The sequence below is a fragment of the Chiloscyllium plagiosum genome, chromosome 23 (genome assembly GCF_004010195.1).
Source record: "Chiloscyllium plagiosum isolate BGI_BamShark_2017 chromosome 23, ASM401019v2, whole genome shotgun sequence".
NCBI lineage: Eukaryota > Metazoa > Chordata > Chondrichthyes > Orectolobiformes > Hemiscylliidae > Chiloscyllium > Chiloscyllium plagiosum.
This window is the reverse complement of record NC_057732.1, coordinates 32,191,208-32,215,912: the sequence shown is the minus strand read 5'-3', so window position 1 is coordinate 32,215,912 and position 24,705 is coordinate 32,191,208. Positions and strand designations below refer to the sequence as shown.

The window sequence follows — 24,705 nt, the reverse complement described above, 5'->3', positions numbered from 1 at the left end:
GCTGCCCACATCCCTAAAAGAAGAAAAAGGCTACTGAGCAATGATCAGGAGTACAATATCGAGCAATGAACCATTCAAACTGAGAACTGCAAAGTCCAACTTAGAGTCCCAACCAACATCATTATGAAATCAGTTAGATGAATCCAAACTGGGATGAAACTTAGGCTTCTCCAGGTCCACATGGTTCTGACCACTCTCAGCAGCTGAGCTGCTTGACAAAAGTCTTCTAAGGTAAAAACATAAATACAATGTGTTTTGTTACGAATAGGTTGGTGCTTACCAGAACATCAATTGCATACAATGTCCAGTCTTGAGTCACATTGCATGTTAATCTGTGGTATAATAGCTCTCCAAAGATATCAAAGTTTTGCTTGGTTAAACAGACAGCAGAGCCCTAAACAAAATAGATATGTCAGATCAAAGTACAATGCTAATGATAAACTGGTGATAAAGTAAACTGTCTCTGACCAAAGTCAAATTCACTTTGAAATAGCATCCCATGATATCTGACTCAAAAATGCAACACACTATTGTAAAATCCACATAATAAACTACTTACTGCTGTTGCTGGGATCTTTGGTCCACATATGTCTGGCTCTGTGTCATTATTGTTTAAACAGGTGGTTTCAATAAGTGTAAAATTCAAAGTGATTTCCTCTCCCACAGAAGTCTGTGAAAACAAGAGTGCAGGAGTGAAAAGTCTTAAACTAATTATTGAAATATCATTCACTGTCATTTAATGTGATCATGTGATTGTTTTCTAATTATTACATCCAAAGATAAGTACCTTACATGAGGGTTGCTTCTTGCTATTTGGACTATTTCTTGTTACATTATGATGTCAGATAAGCTTGGAAATAATTAGAAGAGGCTTATTGATTTTAATATATATTATTTGAAATCAGCTATCTACACAGTTTTGAATTCTATTGTATAAATAACATTGATATCCCTTCCCCTCTGGCTCTGAGTAAATCCACTGCATATTGTAGTGCTGAGTCATAGAAACTTTGAAGATTCAGACTGTAAATTCTTGCTCTCTGTATTGAGGTAATAAAACTTAGCTGGGTAGCAGTAGGTAAAGCACAAATTGCTATAATTCATATTCTTAACTGAAATATATATAAACATATGGATCTCTGTTGGATCAGATGAAGCTCTGACCAGTTAAAGCGCAGGCAATGTTTCACATGTTTGAAGAGCATGCCAATCCACAGTGACATGGTTTATGAATGAATAATGGCAAGAATGACCGCAGCAGACCATTACCCACTTAATGCTTTCTAAAATCTGTGATAAATTTACTTAGATATTAAATTATTTACTTCCTTTTTCTTGTAATAGGTTCTCAGCTTTGACAATTTTCTGGTTTTCTCAATGTATATTGCTGTGTCAAATATTGTGATATTTGATGAAATCTACTGGCTGAAGCCATATTATAAGGTCTTATATGGCACTGTTCATTAAGTTATCTATCTGCTGCTTACTAATAGCAGAAACTATATATTAAATGCTATATACATTACAATAGTTAATGTATTTACATTTTTGCATAATTCCTAATAGACTTAGAAAGACTACACTTTTTGAGGATACTGCTAACCATTAGTGTTTAAAAATACTAAAGACAGAAAATACTTTGTACTATGGATAACCTCATTTAAAGTTGGAAGTGAAAACTATTAATTCTATACACTCTGTCATTCAGATTTTCTGTACTTGTGAATCTGTATTTTAAAAAAAGTAGACTCCATTCTAAGTGTCTCTATATCTGAATATATCTTATTATTAAAATAACAATGTAATGATCTTGTTGGGAATTGCACTGTTTATTTTGAACCTATATAGTCAGTGCTGGGTTCAACGAGCTATAAGTAAATCAATGATGAAGGCAAGGTCAAATACATAGTCACATGCTTTACCTCATGTTCTGCTGAAAGAACTCGAGCCAAAGCAAATTTGTAAAGCTGCCCACTGTTGTCATTGAATTTAGAAATGGCATACTCTACAGATCTGTGTACTCTTGGGTCATTCATCCTCAAAGGCAGGAGGCAACCGACACATGAAACCCCATCAACATCTAGAAAAAACATTGTTTATTAGAGGATCTTCAATCATGTTTTTTAAAATGTAATCATTGTTACACCTTTAATGGAGCAAAATTATTCAGAATTCAATCTTGCTGTTGCCCCTAAACTCATACAAGAGTGTCAAATGTTGGCAGATTTACTATATTCATTGTCTGAGCACCTTCTTTCTAAAGAAAGATAAAAATAGTGAATGAATGGATAAGTGCACTTTATTTCTCCTCTGAAGTATAAGAATAAACCATTATGTAAGAATGTTTTGTACTCAAGATTTTCTATTCAATTGGATGCATGTTTACAGTATATACTATTGTGTTATAATAGAACATTTCTCACGAAATTGCTCATGGTAAATTAGGGATATGTAACAGTAACAACAAGATATATACATTAAATAATATACATGTATCATGTACTGCATGTTTTTGCTGTGATGAAAACTTTGTGAAAGGTACAAAGAGACTACTTTGAAGAAAGTTAACCTTTGCTCCAAGAGTTTAATGTATGGATCTTAAATATGATTGCATCAGAGTAGTAGTCAACCCTTCTGCCTACAAATAATCATCTGTGGCTAAAATGCTCTAAACAGCCACACCTTGAGTTCAAATGGTGGTTAATTATTGTTGCCAAAGGAAATTTGGAAGAAAAATACTGCACTAACCCACACAGACCACACACAAAGAATACCCTCAGTTACAATAAAGACCATCTGGTATTCTATCAGAGTTGTACACATGATGCGCCTAACAAACTATAGTCTGACAATGTACACAATGAGACAAAAGGTAGACCATGTAGGTTATGGCAAGAAATCTAAGAGAATTATGAAATGTCAGCAAGACCTTTCTTGACATTGGGAGCAAGAAGCTGCATTTTCCAACATAGTTCCAAATGTTGAGACAAGCTCCTTGCTAGTGAATGGCAAGGCCACTTTGCACAGATGGACTAAACTGCTTAGGGCTGCTTACTTGCTCTCTTAGTGCTTACTCATTTTGTGCCGAAACAATTGCTCACAGATCCGTGACTTGCCTTGTCTTTTTGTGCTTTGCCCCCTCATTCAGAGCTTAAAGGTTCACAACACTTGCCACTTAGCATGGATGCAAAGCCAGGCAGCTTGTCACGCTCACCAACAGGCAACAATGAGGACATATCATTGTTATCACCAATCTCACACAAGTTGGCATAGGCCAGCAGCTTTTGCAACAAACATAATGCACATGCTTCAAGCAAATGGCTATGTCTCAAAGTCTAAGAATAGTCCTCCCTGAAGCCTAGGGAGGCACCAGTCAGTATGAGAATCCTGGCACAGTAAGACAAGATCAGTTTCCAATACCAGTCCCAGGGGCTTAGGCCTGGTCAGGTGTCTGAATGGAATAGTTACAGTCAGAGTGTAGTTCGGGAAATGAGCCAAAGTCACTCTGTGGGTCCACTGCAACCCGTCTGGGGAATCACAGAAACACAGTTGACAACTGTGCAGATATCAGTCTGGGGCCTGGACACTCATCACTCAGGGCTGTATGGCTAGGTTGCATAAGGAAGTAAAGCCCTGTCAGTTCAGAGGGTATGGAACTAGGCTGCTCTCCACTTGCATATCACCATTCAACCTTTGATTTGAAAATGGGACTTTTTGATCTGGACACTGGGAATTTTCTTACTGTCAATCTTAAACAATTCTCCCAACCTTCTCTCCAATGCCCATTTCATTCAAGCTTGCATCCTATCTGTCTAATCTATTTATTTATAAATGCATATTACCTTCATCCTTAATCAGCTGAAACAGCTGACATTTGGGTAATCCTCTGATCTGGCCTTTAGTTTCACCAGCTAGAAACAGAACCTCTGCATAGCAGTGTCCGAGAACCTTAGGTTATTAGAAACACAGGGTTATATAGGTATTACAGCATGATAAAAGGTTGTTCAATCAGACTGACACTCCACGGACAAACAGTGAACATTTCTGCTGGCAAAAAAATCACGTTGTCAAAATAGAACATCGCCTTTCTCAAGAGAACAGATTTTATTTTCTTAAAGCTCTATAGAAAATTGACCAGCTCTATTCTTGACAGGGATGCTTCTAAAGAACTGTCTAAAAACATGTGACGATTGCATTGCCCTGCACAAATACCTGTACCATTGGAATGGGTGTAACCACCTATTTTGAGAAGCTGATCATCTGTGAAATTGCAATAGGGCAACTTTGTGCAGCATTTGGTCATACAGCTTCAACAGGCAGTTTTGGAGAAGCTCTCATGTAGTCTATCCTCCTAGGTATAACACGAACTGGTTCCTAACTACATGCTGAATTTTTCCAGTGCCAGACTTGATCTGTTGTGCTTTTCCAGTGCCACCTTACTGTCCTCTTGAACTGTCCTACCTGTTCATCTTTCTTCTCACTTACCGCCGCCCCTCCCACCTATCACTATCACCCCACACCTGTATCTACCTATTGCCTTCCCAGCTATCTTCACTCCACCCCCACCCCTACCCTCTTTTTTTTTATCTCTCAGCCCCCTTTCCCCTATCACCTCCCCAATTCCTGATGAATGGCTTATGCCCAAAACTCCTGCTCCTCGGATGCTGCTTGACCAACTGAGCTTTTCTGGCACCACACTTTTCGACTTGGGTTCCTCAGATAGGGTTGTTAGTACTAGGTTCAAGGATGCAAAGTAAATTAAAATAATTGACACTATGGATCACAAAAACCTCTATGCCATCAAAAAAAATCTAGTAATAATTGTCACTTTGGTGCCTGAGAAATTCTCCCTCTTCACTACTCCTCTATAGCTCATGCATCCAACGTTATTGGGTTTATGGTCACCAGGGGTCTGATTGTGCTCTTTCACTGGCCGTTACCCATGGGTTGAAGTACCAGTGTGTGTAGTAACAGCTTGCGGAGACACAGGCCCTACTCTCTAATCTATGCCTTTGAGCCTATAACTTTCTGAACTCCTCCTCCTCTGCTCATTTGAAAGATGACTGTAAAATGGCTGATCTTTCACCTTGGAGAGCTACCTTGCTTCAAATGTCACTGCAACACTGCCAGTTTTCACTGGTCAGAGTTCTGGTTGCCCATGATTCCTGTTCACCATTCACTTAATCCCAAAAGATATGTTAAATGATGTTAAGGAGAATACAAATGCCTTCTTTACAATCTTAATTGGCCTCCTTAAATGTTCAGATGGGTTTGCTGCACCTCTGTCTTCTCACTGGACATTTAATACTACTGTTGGTTTCCATGGTTGAGATTCTAACTCATGCACTTTCTTTGGCCTTGCTTGCCACAAATCTTACTTTGACAGGTGTCACTGAAATCCACTCCTTGTGTCCTCATACACAGATTAGGGAAACAAATTTTCTTGGGTGGGCATGAATTTCTAAATTGACACAACAATATCAATTTTGAAACATGCTCTTGTTTAATTCAACAAATCATTTCAAGATAACTTCCAGACAGAGGTTTTTTGTATCTTTTAATCCAGAATTAACCCACAAATTGGATGGTGAGGGCATCAAAGGCAGAAGGAACAAATAAATAAGATTGCCTTAAAATTATTTTAATGAAATTTTATTGAATGCAGGGAACAATTTAGATTGGTTAAGAAAATACTGAGGTTAAAATGAAGCAGAATAGAATAGAGTGAATTAGTAAGATGATTGAAAGTATACACTCATTTTGCAGGGATCTGTGAAGAAGTGAGAAATTAGGTCATGAGCCAGTCAAGTTGGGGTTCTGGGATGGCCGGTTTTGGGGCAGAGAGTGTTGGCTGAGGCAAGAGGCACCTTACACTTGGATGTCCAGCCACATTCCTGTCAGTCACGGAATGTACCACTGCTCATATGAGGTATACCTATGTGCCAAAGGATCATGTCGAGGTCGAGGCAGTCTTCATGTTCTGGATCAATTAATATTCAAACATAAGATTTTGTTTTGTTTTGTTTTATTTTGGCTCCCATCCACATCTTTGTGGGGGCAGGGTTAATGCTTATTGGATGAAAGCAGCCTCAGCCAGACTTCAGGTCCCTACATCTTCAATATGCACTTGGTGGTGAAGGTACCTCTCATTGTCAGGAATCTCCCTTTTGATCCCACAGAGTTTGTCAAAGTTAAGATTTGAGGTTCTTCACGAACATGCTATTATATAACTGCTAAATCCCACATCATTATTCAGTGCCGATTTTTATATCTCTTTGTGTTGATTTCATATTTTAATAACAAATCTAATCCCAATCCTTCGGCAACTTCATTATCAAAATACAGGCCATTTTTCAGTCTGAGTTAAAAGATTAAAGTGATGACTTGTCTGAGAAAACCTTGACTGACTGGTCCAGGATTAACAGCATGAATGCAGCTTACTTCCACTGTGTCACCAAGAATGTTCACTTCCTTAGCCTTCAATGCCAATCAGGTTTGGAACAGCAAATTCTTAATTCTCTGATGCTTACAGTAATATTTAAAGAAACATTCAGCATTGATATGCCTACTGGTGACATCCATAATGTTAGTTACCCTATCCTAGTTTATTTCAATTGGCATAGTTTGTTTCTTAATATTTATTCTCAACTGTTTTGAATATAATTTTCCATAAATCTTCAAGAGCACTGCTGATTACACATTAGTTACACATGAACTTACTGCTTCATCTGTGGCTTTAAGTGGACAATTAGACCAAAGTTCATTTACGTCCTCTTGACATTCAGTCTCCTGAATTTGAAAATGTACCCAGTACTTCTTTCCTATTACCACCTGAAAAAGCAAATCAGAGTCACCAGTTGTTTTTATGAAGTCAGAAATCTGCAATTGGATTTGTGGACACTGCCAGAAGGTAGTGCAAAGATACAAAATAACTGCAGATGCTGGAATCCAAAGTAGACAGGCAGGTGGCTGCAAGAACACAGCAAGTCAGGCAGCATCAGGAGGTGGAGAAACCACTGCTTCAGGTGTAACCCTTCTTCAGGACTCAGGGTGGATGTAAAGGGAGCTGCAGAAAAAGGGGGTGGTGGGGGCAGGGTGTTGATTCACTAAGTGCACGTCTGAGGGAAGCAAACAACTTCTTCAAAGTGGGCATCCTTTGAAGAGACTTCACAGTGGAACAAACTTGGTTAGATATGCTGCTTGCATGTTTTCATTTGTTATAATTAGTGCATTAAAAATCCCAGTGATGGGTGCATCACAAAAAATATTGCCTTTAGTATTAGCACATTGTTTCAACATGAGTAATGCAAGACTCAATTGCTTTAATTCTTTGCTGGATAGTATGCATACAGGCAAATGAAATACTGCCTGTATTTCTAACTGGAAACTCTAGACACCTATCACCCCCATGCACTTGCACTGATTTACACTGTCTCCCAGTTCCCCTAATGCCTCCAATTTAAAATTCTCATCCAAATTGTTATGTACTGGTGGCCTCACCTCACTCTATCTCTCTCATCATCTCCAACTCCAATACCGTCCAAGAGCCATGCCACTAACTCCAGTCACCTGTGCACACCTAATCCTTGTGTTGCAACTTTGACAACCATGTCATCAGCCTTCTATGATCTAGCCTTTAGAATTTCATGCTTAAACCTCAGTTTTTCCCCTTTCTCACCTCCTTTAAGACTTTTTAAATGTCAATTTTTATCTGATCATGTTTCTATAAAGTATCTTTGTATATTTGTCTCTGCTAACGGCTCCATATAAATTCACGTTCTGTTTGGTAACGAACTCTGCATTTTCTAGCAGGAGTGACTGTATAATATTAAAAACTCCCGAGTTGATTTTTCCATCCATTGCATTGATAGCACTCATAGTTACTGCCCAATGAGAATAACTGTTGATGTCTGCTGTTTCCACAAATCCGGACGACACAAGTTTTCTGTTCAACAACAGTAGCTTTATTATCGGACAGCCAGCGAGAGATTCAAAGCGTCACTAACGTACCCAAGTATCTAATTGTAGCGGCTCTTCTTCACGAATCTCTGCCTAACACCCAGAGACAGTATTTTTTATAAGAATTGAACAAAGACTTATCAGTCACATGGATGATTGACATCACATAATTTAAAGTAGGCAATTATGATTTTACAAAACCTAATGAATGTCGGTGTCCTGAAATAATGTGTGAATGGACCATAGAAACCGATTATCATACCTTCCATGATTATGTGTTAATGGAGGAGAATTAAGGCAGAAAGGTTTTTGCCTGCTACAAATGGGGAACTTACAGACCTATGCTAATACGAAGGAGAGGTAACTGGAGGATTCACATACCTATGCTAATATGGAGGTGAGGTAACTGGGAAATTCACATACCTATGCTAATATGGAGGGTAAGTGAGACAATGGGAGAGGGAGGCAGCTAGCTGGGTTGGGGCCAGGACTATTAGCCCTGTCTGGAAAGGACAAAGATCTTGTCTAGGCTTACTTGCGTGGAATGGGGAAATCCACATGTGTGTATTTAAAGAGTGCAGACTTTCAGTTGCTGTTGCAGTAAATTAGGGATGGTTAGGGATCTTTAACCCTAAAGTTCCCAATATGCCCTGGAAGAGAAGCAAAGCATGGAATTGACACCCCTGTGACATTTTAACTTCCTCCCAACTATATGACTTGAACTAACCTGGTCCACCTGGTCTGTGAGAATTACTTAGATATCACTTCTCTCAACACAACTGTCAAGGATAGGTTAATTTCCTGTCTTCCTCCTTTTCTGAATTTCTCTCTGTCTCCGACCATCAAATCCACTTGAGAAAATCTCAAATCAATTCAGCTTCCTTATTTTCCTATCTGAAAATTTCTGGATTTATATATTTTAAATTGGTGTCAGTAAACAGAGGACTGAGTTCCTGATTTTACCTATTTCAAATTAACCAAAACACCTAAGCAAAGTCAATGCGGTCCTTGTCTTTACACATACGTGCACTATCATGATGACCTCATCAAGATTCAACTGCAACTTTAACTTGACAGCTTGAGCAGCAAACCGAATTAAGTTTCCCAGTGAACTTAATGAGAAAAAGTAACAGGACCAGAATGCACCCAAAGAGATCTAGCTTTTTAAAATTCTTTTGTAATACCAGAAGGAGTAGGGTCACAATAAGGAAATCTTAGATCTTCCCTTCTACGAACTCTGCCAAAGCAAAATCTTTTCCCCAGTCACAAGACTTACCTGATCTTGATGGCTGCCATCCAGGCCCCATAATCTTCCACTGTTTCACAGTAGATGGTTGGAATGAGAAGTCAACCAAGGATTTAATGCATCCTGGGTCTCATTTCTGGAACAACAAGTGAGCTTCCAGTTCAAACTACAGTTCACCCATTCAAACTGGCACAGGGTGAAAATTAAGCCCAGAATCTTGAATATTTAAGAATAGCCAGTAAGCAAATCACCAATTTGAAAGCTTCTCCAGATATTTTTAAAGTACTTACCACCTGGAAAAACATAATCTCACAGTTTTTAGATCCCTTCTTAAGAAAGTCATACTAGAGAAACTCCATATTTATATTATATTTTTATTTGAGATTACATCTGTTGTTATTTTATCCAAATATTGAACATGTGATGACACATCTCCAGGGCAAGTGGGACTTGAACTAAGAGGTAGGACACTATCACTGCACCACAAGAGCCCTAAGAATCAGCTCTCCCTTACACAATACTGGACTGGAGGTTTAGCATCAGTACTGCTGCTCAAACCGCACAACAGGACTTAAACCAATAACCCTGTGAATCAGGGGCACAGGTGCTACCAAGTGAGCCATAACTACAGACTACTGAGTATATCCATATACTGATGTGTTCAAGTGGACAGGGTCAGATTGCACAAAGATTTAACTGACAAAATAATGCACTATACCAGTTTTTTCTCTTAATATTTATTTCTCACACTCTTTCAAGTTGAGAGGTCAGCCAAGAATTTGAATCTCATATCTGTTACTTAAACAGATGTGGAAGCATTGTCAGCTAACACACAATTTCTCATAGAAAAAATTCAAGTTTGCATCCTGTAGTTTTTGAAAGATTACCCAAAGTGTAAAAAATTAAAACTGTAAATCTAAATCCTATAATTGCATAGGAGATCAAGATAGTGTACAACATTTGTATGTGTACTTTATTGATTATCTCAAAGGATTTGATTTATGGGGTGCTGAAGTCTCTGTTCTGGTGAAAATGTCAGAAGTGAGCCCAATCCCACTCCAGTGGCCTGCCCTGTGGTCACCTAAAGCCTTGAGCACTGTTAATTACTTTAAGGGGGATATCCCCACCATTTCCCATCTGCAGAAGAGGGTCTGCCTCAAAATAAATGCCAGTTAACTCTCTGATTACAGCAGTACTACTAAGAGCAGGGTGAGAGGAGCAAGTATAATGCTGAGGAACCTCCAGTTGCCATCCAACAACTCACAAGATGCAAGTTTCTAAGCTGGACACTTAGCATGTGCCTCTCCTGCCACTACTTAAATCCCAGTGATGGTAGGATGAGATCCTTGTGACTATTAATTGGGCCTTATATGGTCCATGGATGAGCAGGGCCAACCGATGTTTCACCTGTTGCTGATAAAATTGCACTGAAAGTCAATATTACTGAATGAGCTATCATAGGATCCTGTACATTTAATGGGAACCACTGCCAGCAAACTCACCAATGGGAAGCTGTGATATCCAATGCATGGAATTTTACTGCATAGAAGGGACCTTTTTGTCCACAGTACCTGCACTGACATTTTGAAAGAGTTATGAAGTCCCACATCCTTGTTTTTCATTTTCAATAAGTGTGTACATTGTTCCTTCTCAAATACATTAACATGCTGGTTATTTTATACCGGATCACTGTACCTCTTTTATTGCAAATATAATCTTGCCATGTGTGAATGTCCTCTTGCTTTTCCTTTCATCATTGAAGACTTTCACTGCTAATTCCACAGATGCTTTCACCAAGGGGTCATCAAGGCTTGCAGATACCGGGCAACCTTCACAAGTAACAGCAACAGTCTCTACTGGCAAAACAAGCAATACAATTGATTATCAAGAGAACAAATTAAGTTGCATGAACAGTCCAAAATTAAAGACAACTCCAAACAAAACCTCATTACTAATAAAATATATCATATCTAAATTATAATCAGGATATGTGAGCTCAGGAAAATTCTACCAACACACTTTTCCACATTGAAATTTTATGATTTTGCCTGGCAGTTTTGCAGTGTTGGTTTTGCAGTGCATTTTGTGAGCTGCAAAGGAGCTGGAGAGGATTGCAGTCATGGAGGTGGAGGTTGCTTCTCCACTATAGCAGCTCAATTCCCATCTTTTAAATAGTCCCTAATTCATCTCAATCACCCTCAGCCAGTGCAACCCCAACCCTCCTTATGTACACATTGTCTCAGATTGTCCATGTCACGTCCACCTCCTCACATATCTCTAATACAACCATATAACTCCCATAGTCAAAATTAAACATCTAATTATCTAATAAAACTCTGACTTCAAATTCTCTGTCATTGATACTGGAAAGAAAGAAAAGACACCTATGCAAAGAAAAATCTTTTAAATGCTTGTTGGTTTGGTAAACAAAGAAGAAACTGTTTCAAGGGCATATTCTGTTATAAATTCTCAGAAGTGTCAGTCATTGTTTGTTCAATAGACGAGATGTTGGGATGATACCAAATAAAGCTTTTGAAATCCAGCAAAAAATTCATAATGGCTATAGCTGTCATTACAAAAGCTTCCAATTACAGTACATTATTTGAAACTGACAGATAGAATGGTGGCTCATTTCTATTTCAAAGAAATCAATGGAAAGAAGCTGATGCAATGGGTCTTTTTTTCTCAACATCCAAAATCCAGATGTTTAATTGCCAGAGTATCAGCTGATTTAAATCACAAAATGAAATACATGAAATACAAAGTGGTTGACATGGCATATTGTTTTACAATTTTACATTGAAGGAAGTGTCATAATAAAGTAAAAGTACAATAATGCATGACAATACTTCCATGATGGCAGTCAAAATTAGTGCCAGATCCAGATGATGTATCACAGCATTAAAACACAACTACATTACAACACATTAACAATGACATTTGAAGGTGTCAAAACAGGTCATGGTTACCTTTCAGCATTTTGTCAATTCTCTGGCAGCCCAAGGAAGTGTAGTATTCGAAGGTTTTTAAAAAATTATATGCAGGAAGAAATGTATTTTCCTGTTGTCCTCACACTGGACACCTAATTCAGGATAAGTGGTGATGTACACCCAGACAAGCTTTGGCAACTGCAGTTGCATCTCACCAGCAAAGCAATGGTACATCTGTCACAAAGCCATGCTGCTCAAAGCATATAGCCAGCATGGCTGACATTTCCTCGCATATAGAATCCCACTCACTCAACTTAACTGCTGTTAAATCACCATGCCACGGAGTTTACTTGTCCTTAGCAAAGGTCTCTCCAAGATGGTGCCAGAGTGTGGCGACTCTTTGCAAACTGTCCCGTGCAGATTATCTCTTCACATCTTTTATAAGCATCCTATTCTTTTATTACTTAATATATTTATGTGTATGATTTGTCTGGATAGTATGCAAAACAATACTTTTCACTGTATTTCAGTACATGTGACAATAGTAGATCAAATTTTTAAAAATTTTAAACACTTTCTCTAAGTTACTGCTACTCAGTCCCAATGGCCTCTGGAGACTAATAGCTTGTCATTGTCCAGCATGTGGCCAGCTTTATGACCAACAATTATTTTACAATCCACAATGATCTTCTTCACACAATTGTATCTATCGAGCATGCTGTAATCAGGAGCTGTCAGGCTGGGTTCTGTTATATACAGGACAGCTTCCTCCTCCCCTCCAGTTTCATCACTGCCCTCCTCAGAAGACTGCTCCTGTCCCCCCAGCTCCTCAATTACAATTACACGACCTTATTGCCTGCTACAATTCTGCAGATCACAATATGCCAGGATGATGCACACTCTGTCCAGAGAACACTGAAAAGCTCCCCAAACCATTGAAAGCAACAGAACCACATATTCAGAAGCCCTATCATCTTCTCCACTATTGTCTTGGTCACAGCATCAGGAAAAAAACTTAGTAAAGATGCTACATCAGCTGAGTAACCAATGCATTATACCAAAAGGTGAGTGCCTGCTGCACCCTGGCCCCCCCCGTTCCCAAATCCACAACAACCATAAAGATTATCATTGCATTCAATAGAGTCCATTTTTATACATACATGACATATAATGCTATGATATTCCTCTCCTCCCACAGCACCTTTGGAATTTTCACAAATGATGGAATGTTTTTAGCCAGCATTTGCCACAATTTACTTCGTTGCTGCTAAGTGATGCATTACTGAGATGACAATGTTAGATTTCCAAGCACCAAAATCATGGTGAAATTCGTATTTGACCAGCATTTCACATCTAAACATGTTCACTCTGCGTGCACAAAATATAGGCAAAGAAATTATTGTGCTTGAACTTTATGATATGGACATTTATGAAATTTATAGGGCAAATACATAAACAAGTAATTACAAATGCATGTTTCATGTCTTTGCCCAATGAAAGTCCTGGTGTTCAGCACACATAGATCTGTGCTTTCACCTGTCAAACTGACATTGACACTGGGCATTGTCCCAGCCATTTTCCACTTGCATTTTGCATCAAGAGCATAGCAAGTGATAGCAAGGTTTGCAGTTTGCAATAGTCAATGTCCGCATTAGGTTTCACCTAGACACCAGGTACCACACTCCAGTCTGTAATCTGGGCACCTGTCCCTGTGTGCAAAGTGTACTTGGAGCAGCTTTTCAATGGTAGTCACCAAGGCACCACATATTGCAAGTCTATACTTCCTAAGCACACTGCAAGTCAATCGGAATGGTGCCGTGATGGTAATGAGGGTGTGGCAAACACTAGATGGCAATAAATATAGATAAGGGACACATGCAGCTGATAGTCATGGATTATGCCTTGTGGTGCTGTTTGGTGCTGAACAAACTGGGACACTTTGCAGCCAACAGCGAGCTGAAGTCTCTGACTTCCATGTCAACATTTCTATGTTGTTTGGCAGGTGTGGTAAGATGGGAAGCTGAATATTAAAGAGGCATGCTGCAGTATTAATATTGCATTTAACAAATAATAATCCCCTTGGTGGAGGGTACAGTGAAAGCAAGGCCATTGCATCCTCTGAGGGTTTATTGGTTTTCTCCTCAGAGGTTGAGGTGGAGGTGGAGCTGAGAGTCTATGGCACGGTCTTTTCTTTTTTGTTTGTTGGCTGCCAGTAGTACCTGCATAAAACAAATGAGAGAATAGTTTTGTAAAGGTGTAATATGTTGTGCAGATTTAAAATAAGCTCTGAGCCATTTTTTCCTGTAATGACACAATATTATGGAAGAGCAGCTACTGTAATGCAGGAGCAGAAAGGTGCTGAGGTGTCCCCATAGAGTGAATAGGAAGCAGAGGGCAGGAAGAGTAGATTCAGTGGATAAAGTGGGTGAGAACTGTTGAGTGTATATGATGCATGTAATAAATAGAGTGTAATAGTTCATCAGCCGTAGTGGGACGTAAGTGTGAAGTGGCTGAGAAAAGATGATGGGCCTTAACTTTGTGGAGTGCTCGAGCTCAGTTGGCTGACCAAATCAAAATGCAACTTCTATGCATTCTCCTCACAAAGTTAAAAATCACATGTTAAAGTCTATCAGGTTTATTTGGAAGCATCAGGTAGTTGTCGAGCAGGAGCATAAGACACAGAATTTATCACAAAAGATTACAGTGTCATGCAACTGAAATGATATATTGAACAAACCTAGATTGTTGTTAAGACGTTCATCGTTTAGAAAGAGCTGCAGGTTTCAGTTCATTAATATGTAAATCCCAGAACTCCTTTTAAGTCACATTCTTGAAATAACTTAAGGTTTCATAACAAAAGGTGACATCACAGCTCAGACAATGCCTGAAAGGTGTGAGGTTAGAGTCTGTTTGTGTCCCAATCTTGAGTCAAACTGGTTCTATTTCCAAAGTGGAATTTACAAAATATTACGTGGATTGACTGCCTGCATCGAGTGCCCGCAGACCGTGTATTTTTTGAACAAAATAGAATGTATCTGCAAATACAAATTCACCCTATGGACTTGTGTGTGTATTCGCGTGCATGACAGAGAGAGAGAGTGTGAGTGTGTGTGTGTGAGTGTGAGTGCACGTGAGAGTGTTTGTTTGCGTCTGTGTTAGCTTGGTAAAGTGTGTGTGAGTGTAATGGGCGGGTGTGTGTGTGTGAGTATATGGTGTAGTGGGGTCACCTGTAGTATGACATGAACCCAAGGTCCTGGCTGAGGCCATCGTCATGGGTACCGAACTTTGGTATCAGCCTCAGCTTGACCACTTTGCATTGTTGCCTATCCCAAAGTCCGCCTAGGAGGACAGTCACCTGAAGATCTGAGGCCAAATTCCCCTGACCACTGAAGTATCTCCCAACTGGGAAGGAACACCCCTGTCTGGCGATTGTTGCGCATTCATCCGTTGTCATAGCATCTGCTTGGTCTTGCCAATGTACCATGCCTTGGGGCATCCTTGCCCGTGGTGTATGAGATAAGCAATGTTGGCCAAATCACATGAATACCTGTCACGGACATTATGGGTGACGCCTCCATATGTAATGGTGGTATCTGTGGCAACACTCTTGATATGTCTTGCAGTGGTTGCCATTACAAGGTTGTATGGCGTTGCGGTCGATGTTGTCCTGAAGGCTGGGCAGTTTGCTATGAACAGGTTTGGGGGTTGTTTAAATGCGAGAAGTGGAGATCTGGGCAAAGTGCTCATCCTCATCGATAATGTGTTGCAGGTTGTGAAGAACCAAAACCTGCAACCCATTCTAAAAGATGAAAGACTTAAAAACAATCTAGATTTGTTCAATATATCATTTCATTTGCATCACACTGTAACTCTTGGCCATAAATTCTGTTTCTTGTGGTCCTGCTCTACAATCACCTGATGAGGAGCAGCGCTCCAAATAAACCTGTTGGACTGTAACCTGGTGTTGTGTGATTTCACCAGCATCTCCACATCACAGTTTTCCTCACAACTCATTCTTTCATCCAGCTTTGTATATTCTGCAAATTTTGAGATATTACATTTAATTAACTCATCTAAATCATTTATACCTATTGTGAAAAGTAGGGGCCCTAGTAACCAACTCTGTGGTATCCTTAGTCAGTCCTTGCTATGCACTTTACTTCTTGTCTGCTAACCAATTTTCTGTCCATCTCAATATACTACCCCAATCCCATACTCTTCAATTTTAAACATTAATCTCTTATGTAGGACTTTGTCAAAAGCTTTCTGAAAATCTAAATAAACTAAAACCACTGGCTCCCCCAATTTACTGAACTAACTGTAACTGTACCCGCATCTACCACCTTTTCTGGCAGTTCATTCTGTGTAAAAGCGTTACCCCTCATATCCTTTTCAAATCTTTCTCCTCTCACCTTTAAAATATATACCTTAGTTTTGAACTCTCATTATTGTATAAACCTCTCAACCTCCTATGCTCCAGTGAAAACTGTCCCAGGCTATCCAGCCTCTCCTTCTAATTCCAATCCTCCATTCCTGGCAACATCCTAGTTAATCCTTTCAGAACTCTCTCCAGTTAATAATATCCCTCCTATAACACGCTTCACTAACATTCTGTACAACGTCAAGATAACATCCCAACCCCAATATTCAAAGGTCTCAGCATTGGAGGCAAGCATATTTAATATCTTCTTAACCACCCTGTCTACCTGTGATGCAAATTTCAAAGAATTATGTACCTAAACCCCTAGGTCTCTCTGTTCTATAACACCACCCAGGGCCATTAATTGTATAAGTCCTATCCTTGTTGGTTTTACCAAAGTGCAATATCTTGCATTTATCCAAATTACACTCTATCTGCCACTCCTCAGCCAATTGACTCAATTGATCAAGATCTCTTTGTAATCTTAAGTAACCTTCTTCATTGTCCACTACACCACCACTTTTTGTGCCATCCATAAACTTATTAACTATGCCTCCTATAGTCTCATCCAAATCCTTTATATAAATGACAAACAAATGTGGACCCAGCACCGATCTTCATGGAACACTGCTGGTCACAGATCTCCAGTCTGAAAAACAACCCTCCACCACCACCATCTGTCTCCTAATATAAAGTCAATTTTGTGTCCAATCAACAAGCTCACCCTGAATCCTATGTGATATAACTTTACAAATTAGTCTACCATGAAGAACCTTATCAAATGCTGAAGTTTAGAATGAGGGGGGATCTCACAGAAACCCTTAAAATTCTAACAGGATTAACCACATTAGATGCAGAAAGGATGTTTCTGATGCTGAGGAAGTCAGAACCAGGGATCATAATTTAAGCATAAAGAGTAAACCTTGTAGCACTGAGATAAGGAGAACTTTCTTCATCTGGTGAGTGGTGAGTGTGTGGAATTCATTACCATGGGAAGTGGTTGAGGCCAAAACATTATGCATTTTCAAGAAGCTGGTAGATGTAACTCTTGGGGCCAATGGGATCAAGGGATATGGGGAAAAAGCAGATTCGTGACATGAGTTTATTGAAAGTAATAAATGGCAGAGCAGATTCAAGAAGTCAAAGTACCTTCTTCTGCTCCTACCTTGTATGGAAGCTAATATAAAAATTTAAATTAAAAATCTCATAACACCAGGTTATAGTTCAACAGGTTTATTTGGAATCACTAGCCTTCAGAGCACTGCTCCTTCATCAGGTAGTTGTGGAGTATAAAATCGCAAAATACAGAATTTTTAGCACAGTGTGATGGAACTGAAATTATATATTGAAAAAGACTTGGATTGATTGTTAAGTCTCTCATCTTTTAGAATGACCGTGTAGTTTCAGTTCTTTTATATGTAAATTGCAAAACTTTTTTAAAAGTTACATCCTCAAGTGAATTTTAACAAGTGGTGTCATGTCGGCCCAGATAATGCATTTAAGGTGTGAGGTGCCCTGTGTGAGACTGTCTGTGCCACAATGGTCACACTAATTCTAACCTAAAAAATAGATTTACAGGATTTTACATAGATTCATGCAGTTTTTGAGCAAAGTAAAATGTAATTCTGCAAGTACAAATTCATCCCACAAACTTGTGTGTGTGTGTCTGGAGGAGGGGGGTTATGAGTGTTTGTGAGAGAGTGTGTGTATACGTGTGAGTGTGAGTGTAAACGGGTATAAGTCTGTGAGAGAGTGCATGTGTGAGTGTGGGAGTGGATGTGTGAGCGTATGAGAGAGGGTCTGCATGAGTGTATGGGTCTGTAGGAGAGTGTGTGTGTCTTGTGTGTGCCCACGTGTGTCTGTGTGTGGGTCTGAATGAATCCAAGTACGATCCTGTAAATCTGCTTTTTTTTAGATTAGAATTGGTCTGACCATTATGGCACAGACAGTCTCATGCAACTCACACCTTAAATGCATTATCTGGGCCGACGTGACACCAATTTTTAAAGTTCACTTGAGGATGTAACTTTTTTTAAAAATTTGCGATTTACACATGAAAGAACTGAAACCAACATTCTAAAAGATGAGAGACTTAACAAACAATCCAGGTCTTTTTCAAAATATAATTTCAGTTCCATCACACTGTAAACGTTTGTTATAAATTCTGTGTCTTGCGATCCTATATTCCACAACCAGCTGATTAAGGAGCAGCGCTCCCAAAGCTAGTGCTTCCAAACAAACCTGTTGGACTTTAACCTGGTGTTGTGTGATTTTTAACCTTGTACACCCCAGTCAAACAGCAGCATCTCCAAATCAATGTAGAATTTGCGATCTAAGTAACGTCTTCAGATTTCTCCTACAGGGCAAAGAACCTTTAATAGAAATTCTGAATTAACTGTGATGCACTAGTGTCATTGAATGGAATGGACATCTGTGCCTGAAACATGGTGCTGGATTTTATCTGCTTTCATTTGGTCAGTCTTCAGCAGAGAGGCAAATGAAGTGGGACATTGCCCAGTCCACCATCTTTCCACCCATCCTCGAACTTACCTCTGAATACAGAGAGTAGGCAGGAGCACGAATCAGCAGTGCATGCATTGTATTTAAATAAGTAATTAGACATGGATTCTATTTGAAAAAGCTTAATGACCCCAACAATATGTTGCTCAATCCATAACTTCCTGGCAGCCAGGTAGGAGTATGCAGGCCATCATTTAAATAAGAGGGCAGAAAGAACGTCGGGAATACTGTCTTTGGGTGTGCATTTTGTGGTACTCCAGAAGACAGTAGCCCACTTTCTTTCTCCCCTTGTGGATTTTAAAACCCTGCATCCTCCCCCCCCCACCAAGGTAGACATTTCCCTTCTCCCATCCATCCTCCACCAAATTTCCTCAACTTACCTGAGTCCAGGGATCCATTGGACCTCCTTCTTGTGGCTGTTTTCCATCCCTGGCAATGTGACAATTTCTCACTGAGTTGTCGAAGTTTCACTCTGCGTCATACATCCTCAGCATGTGTTGCCTGCAGGACAGATTTCTTCTGAGTCTGTTCTCTGGCTGCTAAGTTCTCTTCTGGGGCTTCAAGCAGTTTATTCAGACACTGTGTCAGGAGTCTTTCAGCTCAAATTGCAAAAAATGACTCAATTTCGGTTATTGTGAAATCAACAGTAGAAAAAGAACCTCCCTGAGTATTGACAATTTCAATAAAATCAACAAGATCAAAGAAGGAAGTAAGGGAGTGAAAATATCTTTAATAATTACATAATTAAGACGTTGAGAGATAAAGCATAATAAACAAATCAAACACTTTTACCTCAAGCATGCCTGTCAATTAAGGTGTTTAAACCCTGCTACTGTAATGATAAATGGTAATACCTATTACTTGTCACTTCATTCATGTCATTTAATAAAGTAAGGACTAAAACATTACAAGACATGATCTGATTTTGTTTTATAAAATGTAAGTAGTTTTAGTGGCTTTAATTATGAAAGGTTTTTCTACATCACCTGTCAGGAATTAGCTTATCACAAAATTATCAGTGATTAGTAATTGCTGGTCGGGCAAAACACATCGATATCACATGTATCCTTTTTGGATGCATCTTGGTGTGAATCTAAGTGAATTTAGCATTTATAAGTATTTAAATCCAGGAAATTCCTGTGCAGCATTGCGTAATAAATGAGTTGCATGTCTTATCGACGTTTGGAACGTTATCTACAAACATAAAACATACAATTGCAGAAGCACAGATATTGTAGCACAGTGAAGTATCAGTTGAGCCATCATAGCCATCATTTTGTTTGCTTCTTTTCAAACATCAGTCACTGTTTCTATTTCAAAGAATTCCATGTTCTAACAGAACATTGCATGTGCGGATTTCTTCTACCATTCTTCTTTTTGGTAATCGTGAGTTTACTCCCCTTTTAGTTATGATTTGTCAACCAATTATAACAATTCTTAATTATTTTCCCTCTAAAAAAACTTTAATACCTTTTAAAATTTCATTAAATTGTCTTTAACTTCTTAGTTCTGTGAAAAATTCTTCCATTTCTAACCTTTTTATAATAACATCTCATTCCTGCATCATTTCTCATAATGTTCTCTGTAACATTTCTACTGCCCTACTTACTTTCATGTAATGGCGGATTCAAAGCTACACATACTATTGTAACAGTAAACAAACCAAGTTATTTAAGTTCAGCATCACTTCTTGGTTTTTTATTCAATGCTTCCAAATTCAAAATAATTTCTCACTCCTAATATTGTCACTTCTTCTTCACTTCCACCTATAAAGGGTAACATAGTAAAATTTCTGTGCAGGTTTGCCGAATGTATTGCTGTGACTTTGACAGAATAATAACAGAAATCCCTGAGCAAAAGCTTGCATATCACTTATGACATTTATCTAAAGTTTCCACCAATGTTCCCTTTGAGCTGGAACAATCTGAAAGTCCCTATACAATCTTGGCAGAAGTTGGTTTCCTTTATATTGCAATATTTGCAAAGTCAGGCAAAGAAAGTAAAGGTGCTATGCATTTAAGTACATTACCTGTATTAAATACATTACACTTCAAGAGAAAAGAAGTGGGAGGTACACTGGTTTCCACCAATGCTAAAGTTACAGCATGTAATTAGGAGAATCACCACAGACATTCTTTGTACCTGCACTCTTAACATTTAATGTACACAAAATTATTCTCTTTCCAAAATGCTTTAGGGTACATTCTTATGTTCACCACCTAATTGGTAATCTGGCAAAGTGGATTGTCCACATTGATGGATCCATCTAATTTTCAATCAACTGATTTCAATACAATTCTCCAGTTTGTTACTCACCTACTCTTTTCACAGGTGTTATTAGTTTACATGAAGGTGTGTCAGGTATTTTAATTTGAAAGCCAAATTCGAAGAAAACTGCTGCTTTGCATACACCCACAGCCTGGAGAAATGAATTTATTTATTCATTATTAATTTATCATTCTCACTATCTCAACATTGTATTGTTACAAAATGCAAAATGTGAGAGTAATTGGTTTAATTATTTGTCTAATATTAGAAATATTCAAAGATGTTATTTTCCATAACGTGTAAACTTCAGAACTTTAATAACTGTTCATAGATTGAAAGATGCATTAATAATCCTGTCTGGAATAAACTGTTAAGGGTCAAACACAGTCTTACACAGAGATTAAAAGCAGTTAGCCATGCCTAGGAGAAGAAGGAATCAAAGCTACATAAACAACACTGTTTTAACTGCTTCATAAATGGCTACATTTGCCACAACGACAAATGATTGCCCTGTTGAAGAATTTAAAGTAGTTAATCACAGGAAACCCTGTGTCTTCAAGCAGATAAGCCAGTGTCAAATGTAACAAAGAAGCCAAATCTAATTAGAAGGCAAGGTGCAGCCTTCATGATTCTAGAGGAGTAATCAATTTTGTGGCTGAAAGGATCAAAAGGTTCATCAATAATGTTACACCACAAACTTGAAGGATGAAAAATTGTATGAGAATGTAACTCTAGGATTCCTCAGGAGAAGAACTCTGGAGAACAACACTCACAAGAATCAAACCCTGGACATCCAGAGACAGACACTGTTGGTTGGAAATGTAGCTAAATTCCACCATCAATCTGGTAATAGCCAAGTTGGGTTGTGAAGCTTAACTTGCTTACTTGAGAGGCCTTGTTTTTGTTGCTACATGCAATAAAGTTGAAATAATTGTTTCAATATTTGATTGTCTGTGAGATTTCTTAATATGTTGTTGAGTTAAAGGTAGCATAAATTTAAGAATTTAAAAAATTTAAAATATTAATTACTACGCCCACTCAGCTTGAGTTTCAATTTTATTCATTCTTTCTCCAATTTTATCATCTTAACTTTATATTTACCCAATTCTATATCTCAAAAATTAAAGGAAAAAAACTTGGGAATTTAATTTGTTAGTGGCACAATTTGTACAAGAATTGTAAACTGTTAGGAGACACTGTGGAACTCCAAAAGGAAGCTAACAGGTTGGTGGAATGGGTAGATAGATGGCAGATGAGATTCAATACAAGGAAATGTTAGATGCTGTACTTTGGATGAATGAATATTGAAAGATATTAGAAAACGTATGCTACAATTCTAAAGGAGCGCAGAAGCAGAGAGACCTGTGTGTATATGTGCATAGATCATTGAAGGTGACACGACAGATAGAGAGAGCAGTTAATAAAGATACAGTATCATCAACTTTATTATTAAGACATAGAGTAGAAGTGCAAGAAGATGATGATGATGAAGAACTTGTGCAAGATACCTGTTAAACCTCAGCTGGAGTATTATGTACAATTGTGGGTACTACATTACAGGAGAGATTTGCATTGGAGAGAGTGCAGAAGTGATTTACAAGAGTGGTTCCAGGAATTAGAAACTTCACTCAAGAGGAGAGTTGAGTACATTAATGATATTGAACTAAATGATTATTAATAATAGTAGTGCTGGTTAAATAAAGTAAAAATAGTTTGATGTAATTGGGGCCGTATTAGGTTTTGAAACTTCATTTGAGTTGGAATAAAATGCTGTTGTATTTATTATTGCTGCTGTGAATCTGTGACTGTTCCAGTAACATTCTTGGCAGGGTACAGAATAAATGTTTAGAGAATGGCACGGTGGTTAGCATTGCTGCCTCACAGCGCCAGGGACTCGGGTCGATTCTAGCCTCGGGTCACTGTCTGTGTGGAGTTGGTACATTCTCCCTGTGTCTCTAGTTTCCTCCCACATCCAAAAATGTGCATGTTAGGTGAATTAGCTATGCTAAAGTGCCCATACTGTTCAGAGATGTGTAGGTTACGTCCATTAGTCAGGGGGAATGTAGGGGAATGGGTCTGGGTGGATTACTCTTCAGAGGGTCAGTGTGGATTTGTTGGGCTTAATGGCCTGTTTCCACACTCTAGGGATTCTACAATTATTGGCCATTGAATTTTTCATGAACTTAAAGGAATGTGTCATCTGTTGGAACTTATTTCAAAATTATTGCTCATGATCAACCAGTTGAAAAGATATGATGTTGTGGCTATTGATTTTCATCAACTTTTGCAATTGACTGCTGCTGCCATTTTTTAAACTCCTGTCATCCTTTGACATGATTCTGGATCAGTGGTGCTGGAAGAGCACAGCAATTCAGACAGCATCCGACGAGCAGCAAAATCGACGTTTCGGGCAAAAGCCCTTCGTCAGGAATAAAGGCAGAGAGCCTGAAGCTTGGAGAGATAAGCTAGAGGAGGGTGGGGGTGGGGAGAAAGTAGCATAGACTACAATAGGTGAGTGGGGGAGGAGATGAAGGTGATAGGTCAGGGAGGAGAGGGTGGAGTGGATAGGTGGAAAAGGAGCTAGGCAGATCGGACAAGTCCGGACAGGTCAAGGGGACAGTGCGGACTACATCGGCACCACTCCCCACCTCTTCCTCCGATACATTGATGACTGCATTGGCGCTACCTTGAGCTCCCGCGAGGAGGTTGAGCAATTCATCAACTTCACCAACACATTCCACCCTGACCTTAAATTTACCTGGACCATCTCTGACACCTCCCTCCCCTTCCTGGACCTCTCCATCTCCATTAGTGACGACCAACTTGACACTGACATTTTTTACAAACCCACCGACTCCCACAGCTACCTGGATTACACCTCTTCCCACCCTATCTCTTGCAAAAATGCCATCCCGTATTCCAAATTCCTCCGCCTCCGCCATATCTGCTCCCAGGAGGACCAGTTCCACCAGATGGCCTCCTTCTTTAGAGACCACAATTTCCCTTCCCACGTGGTTAAAGATGCCCTCCAACGCATCTCATCCACATCCCGCACCTCCGCCCTCAGACCCAACCCCACCAACCGCAACAAGGACAGAACGCCCCTGGTGCCCACCTTCCACCCTACCAACCTTCGCAAATCATCTGCCGACATTTCCGCCACCTCCAAACAGACACCACCACCAGGGATATATTTCCCTCCCCACCACTCTCCGCCTTCCGCAAAGACCGTTCCCTCCGTGACTACCTGGTCAGGTCCACGCCCCCCTACCACCCACCCTCCCATCCTGGCACTTTCCCCTGCCACCGCAGGAACTGTAAAACCTGTGCCCACACCACCTCCCTCACCTCCATCCAAGGCC

At 39.3% G+C, this 24,705-nt stretch overlaps 1 protein-coding gene across 2 annotated transcripts in view; it reads right to left on the bottom strand.

Annotated features, from left to right (window-relative positions):
• The window catches only part of LOC122561748 (kininogen-1-like), a 47,582-nt gene that overhangs the window by 13,129 nt on the left and 9,748 nt on the right, over positions 1 to 24,705 (bottom strand). The window contains exons 3-9 of one of the 2 annotated variants that reach the window (XM_043713850.1): positions 21,392 to 21,494; positions 10,901 to 11,061; positions 6,721 to 6,831; positions 3,843 to 3,948; positions 1,923 to 2,080; positions 560 to 670; positions 281 to 394 (exon numbers count right to left, since the gene is read on the bottom strand). In XM_043713850.1, coding sequence (XP_043569785.1) covers positions 281 to 394; positions 560 to 670; positions 1,923 to 2,080; positions 3,843 to 3,948; positions 6,721 to 6,831; positions 10,901 to 11,061; positions 21,392 to 21,494 — 864 coding nt within the window. The remainder of the gene's footprint in view (positions 1 to 280; positions 395 to 559; positions 671 to 1,922; positions 2,081 to 3,842; positions 3,949 to 6,720; positions 6,832 to 10,900; positions 11,062 to 21,391; positions 21,495 to 24,705) is intronic. The other variant, XM_043713851.1, reaches the window with a different exon arrangement.